This window comes from Penaeus monodon, chromosome 11 (genome assembly GCF_015228065.2).
Source record: "Penaeus monodon isolate SGIC_2016 chromosome 11, NSTDA_Pmon_1, whole genome shotgun sequence".
In the NCBI taxonomy this organism is placed as follows: domain Eukaryota; kingdom Metazoa; phylum Arthropoda; class Malacostraca; order Decapoda; family Penaeidae; genus Penaeus; species Penaeus monodon.
Genome location: NC_051396.1, coordinates 26,092,523 through 26,097,522, shown reverse-complemented (window position 1 = coordinate 26,097,522; position 5,000 = coordinate 26,092,523). Strand labels below are relative to the sequence as shown.

Below are 5,000 nucleotides of genomic sequence, written 5' to 3'. Positions count from 1 at the left end.
TCTTTCCCCTTCCCTCTTTTCTTTCCCTTCCCTCTTTTCTTTCCCTTCCCTCTTTTCTTCCCCTTCCCTCTTTTCTTTCCCTTCCCTCTTTTCTTCCCCTTCCCTCTTTTCTCCTTCCCTCTTTTCTCCTCCTTTTCTTTCCCCTTCCCTCTTTTCTTCCCCTTCCCTCTTTTCTTTCTTTCCTTTTTTCTTTCCCTTCCCTCTTTTCTTTCCCTTCCCTCTTTTCTTTCTTTCCTTTTTTCTTTCCCTTCCCTCTTTTCTTTCCCTTCCCTCTTTTCTTTCCCTTTTCCCTTTCCCCTTTCCCATTTTCCTTTCCCCTTTCCCTTTTCCCTTTCCCCTTTCCCATTTTCCTTTCCCCTTTCCCTTTCCTGTTCTCTTTCTCTTTCTCTTTGTTTCTCACCCATCATTAATTGTTTTATAATTATCCACATTTATGCTTTCCATCTCAAGAAAATGATGCAGGTGTGCACTATTATTCAGACAGGAATTTTTAATGCACCTAATTCTTAAAACAAACAGCAGACAAATAAATAAACATACACAGTATTTCCCAGATGAATTGCCAAGGTTGTTCAAATACTATGATATGCACAACACTATTGAATGAATCACTTTAACTACATACCATTTATCCAATGTTTTAGTGATTGGAGGTTATATGATCAGAATATTCAATGATACTCCTTTTATTTCTTGTCATAATTCATACCATTCTCAACAGTGGTCTGACTTAACTTTCTGATAGGGTGTTTCTGTTGCTATGAGCAAATATCTGCAGATAGGACCATAGAAAAGTTGAAAGTTATTGAAGATAAAAAAAAATAATAATAAGGTTTTAGATAGTATGTATTATATCTATATATTAATTGTATTGTACTTTTTACTAGATTTTTAACTTTTGTTTCAGAATGATCCAACAACTTCAGAATGACTTTGAGCGCGCAATTGAAGGATCAGGATCTGCTGCCATAAACACCAATGAGCTCTCAGGTGGTGCCAGAATCAACCGCCTCTTCCATGAACGATTCCCGTATGAAATTGTGCGAATGGAATTCGACGAGAAAGAACTTAGAAGAGAGATTGCCTTTGCCATCCGAAACATTCATGGTATTCGAGTAGGCCTGTTTACCCCTGATATGGCATTCGATGCCATTGTTAAGACCCAGATAAGTAGGCTGAAAGAACCAAGTTTGAAATGTGTTGACTTGGTTGTGCAAGAACTCACCAATGTGGTCAGGAACTGTGCTAATAAGGTACGTATTTCCCCCACCCCCCCTCTCTTTCTCTCTCCTCCATCTTCATTATGTTCAGGATCAAAGATACCATGTAACCAATATTTACTAAAAGATGAGTAAATAATGACTTGCTTATTATTTTGTAGTTGTAGGTATTAGAATATTCTCAAGCTTTTTAATATGTAGTGTAGTATGTAGCTGTACTTTATTTTGTTATTAGTAAGTGATACTAGAATAATTTTTCAAAGAAATATAGCAAATCTAGATTCTAAAAAAAAATATCTTCAGCTTAGAATGCGAGAAAAGATATGTAGGAGTTAGTTAATGTACTTATCTGTAATCGTAGATGTCCCGGTATCCAAGACTTCAGGAGGAAACAGAACGAATCATAACACAACATATCAGAGAGCGTGAACAGCTTTGCAAGGAGCACATTCTTCTCCTGAATGACTGCGAACTTGCATACATGAACACCAACCACGAGGACTTCATCGGTTTTGCCAAGTAAGTACAAGAACTTCTTCCTGTCAATTTTTATGTAAAAGAGGATTAGATATGTGATTTTTCTGTGTTGTGATATCTTTTGTCATTTTCAGTTAATTACCTCTTGTGACTTGTACAGTATAATGTATTTTGATAAATGTATATACATATTTTCATGATCACTGAAGTAATTTAGTTTTGTAAATTAGGGATGGTACCTTTCACAGATGTATTCAAGAAACTGTGCTTATTATTTAAGTGTTTTTATTCAGGAGGTTAAATTAATTAATCTTGTTGCAAAAAAAAATGGAAAAGAAAAGAAAAAAAAAAAAGAATAAAAAAAAAAAATGGGCTTCAAAGGTGATAAAGAAATTTAGTTTTGTCAGAGTGTTTTATGTTTTAATTAACAGTATTTCCTGTTTTTTTCTCTCTTTCTTTCTTAATGTTAATTGTGGTTACTTTGTTTTTTTAAACTCTCTTGCAAGTCATATGAGTCACCCTTATTTAGAGCTCACAAAAAAAAGAAAGTAGAAATACCATGAAGTTTTATTTGTGTTTATGTGAGCATGTGTTTTATTTACATATTTTATGTAGAATTTATTTTTATTTAATTCAGTTAATTTCAAATGTGTTTAGGAAATGTTTAAGCACATGAGTATTTCACCTAATTCGTGAAGCCTTATGTTAAGACGATATTGGCGTTTTGTAGAATTTAGTTCTTACTAAAGAGACTGATAAAAGTAAATGAAAAAGAGGAGAGAAATTAGAAATTAGATTCCATCAACAACAACAACAAAAAACATTCTAGAATATTTCAAAGCATTTTTAAATGTATCTGCTTCTCTTCTATTACTCTTGCCTTGCACAAGGGAACAGCATATCTCTTTGGATTAGAAAATTCAAAATAAATGGAGAGAATAATGAAAGTTACCAAACTGATTTCTTATTACTGATTTTGAACTGAAATAAGCTGCTTTGAAGTCTGCTGTGATGAAAATAAGAGGATATCCTTAAAGAGTATTTTTACATATAATATAGGTTTGAAATACAATAATCCTTTTGATGTTTCTTGCTACTCAAAACAGTGAGGAAGTCTTTTTACTTTAGACCATCTTATTTTCTTCTGAAAAACTGGTTTGAGTATTTCTTACTGAATGGGTTACAAAACAAGGCCCTTCTCTCGGTCAGTTTACAAATTTCCTAATGTTATTTTGGGTGTACTGTATGGCTAAGAAAGGGTCTCTATACTAAGCAAAGATTGTGATTTGTTGTCTGTTCTGTAGCCTCTAATTTGCAAGCCCTTGATTTTTTTTGCAAGTACTTGGCTGTTGTGTAGTATCTAATTTGCAAACCCTTTTTTTCTGATTACCAGTATCTAGTATACTTTTCCAGAGCTGGTACAGACTAAACATACCAAATATAGTAATCTAAAGAGGCCATAGCAGAGCATCAGATGTTTTCTTTGTACTCCTCAATCAGTAATTTTATGGAACAAAGAAATGAATGTCCCATGGTAACAGTGCATAAAACATAAGTGCAGGAGTTGAACAGTACCAGAATTCCATATTTGTGTTACAGACCATAGTAGTACCATAGCATTATTCTTAGAATTGTGTATCAGAAGAACAAGTGTTCTAGAATATGGTATGTTATCTTTTATGTAGGTAGTTAAATGATGTTGAATAACTTTGTTATGCATGTCTCATAGATAGCACTTGTCAGTTGTTAGCATGCTAAGAGAGAGCTGTTTTTTGTGAGAAAATCAGATGTAGGGTTGGTGTTAAAATCAAGAGGAAAGGCTGCTTAAATGAGCATAGATGATATGAAAAATTAGGATATATTTAAGGTTGATGTTTATTTACTAAGAAGGTTCAATTATTGCGTCCCAATATCATCTGTGTTGTATAGGAGTTTGAAATTGGTGTTTCTTTTGTAATAGATATTTTATTTTTCTCTTATATGTATGAAGTAAAGGAGTCTAGGATTGTTGTAGAGATTGGATAAGTTTTAAAGTAATTTAGGGTTGTATTTCTATTGCAATATTGATAGTTGGTATTAACTTAAATTTTTGGTCTTTATTGCCACTAATAATCATTTGAATAAATTTCTTACTTTCTTAACCTCTTGAATCCAGATGCTTCACTGCCCACACATGGACCAAAGTATGGGCATTAGTCTTACTTTAGCCGCCACTCTGAAAGGTGTGCGGCTTGTAGTCCGGGTGCACACAAACACTTGTTTGTGGTGGCAAGGCCATGCCTCCCTTTTGCAATGTTATTTTCTCTTTTTCCACATAAGCGTTTTTAGCTTTTTTACCATTTACCAATGTCTATATTTGTCATTTGATTTTTTTATCCAGATGGTAATAGTCTGTTTTTCTTGCACAGACACTATATCATCTCTGTACATAGTCCATAACTCAGTGCTGTGATAATAACATTTTGTTATTTGTGCCACTTAATTTTATTTTTTTCTTAATCAATTTTCTCTAATATAATCTGTGCCATTGGTCATGATGGGCAGGAATAGGATTCCTCCCTGAAGCCAGCACTCTTCCAGTAATGGCTCACAGATGCCCACTGAGTTTAACCACCCTCTAAGAACTTTGTGCACTTGTGGCGAGTCTTTCCCATCGCCCTTTTCCTTCAGCTGAAATTCACCCAGCCCAAATTTTCCCGTAATGACATGTTCATGTCACCTTTCCCTCAAGCCAAATTTTTTCATGATGTGATGGTCACGTTATCTGAGTTTTAGGGGTTAAATAGTTAAGGTGCTTAACATAATCTTAGATGGAATTGAACAAGCTCATTGAGAGTCCTTATATTGCAGTTTTGTATGTCAGATGTAACACTCATTCTAATCTTTGTTTTGCAGCTTATATGAAACATTTTAGAGGGGTACTTAACAGGGAACAGTTTAACAGGAAACATAAATTTCTATCATCATTTGTTTTCTGAACTATTTGTGAAGGTATTATTTTTGTTAGCCACTTGTGGGTTTGTGTTCAGGGTCCTATGTTTCATTGGATAGTATTCTTTGTTGTACATAGTGTGAATATTGTAAGGTTAGGTTTCTTTGGTGGTATTTATTTAGATATTTCCTTATTTTTCATTAGAATTGAAGAAATAATATAATTCACACAGTTTGTACTAGGTAATAGATATTTCAAAGCCAGAATAAGTGTAAATATTGTAACATATGATCTTAATATTTATCAGTATTTCTACAGCATCTTATATTTTATAATTTTATTTGCATTTCTTTCTTTTCTTGTATTTGAAT

The 5,000-nt window shown here is 33.5% G+C and overlaps 1 protein-coding gene across 1 annotated transcript in view; it reads left to right on the top strand.

Moving 5' to 3' along the window:
- Positions 1 to 5,000, top strand: part of LOC119578867 (dynamin-like) — a gene marked incomplete in the record, with an annotated part of 96,558 nt that overhangs the window by 42,360 nt on the left and 49,198 nt on the right. The window contains 2 exon segments of the mRNA XM_037926524.1: positions 908 to 1,253; positions 1,582 to 1,739. Coding sequence (XP_037782452.1) covers positions 908 to 1,253; positions 1,582 to 1,739 — 504 coding nt within the window.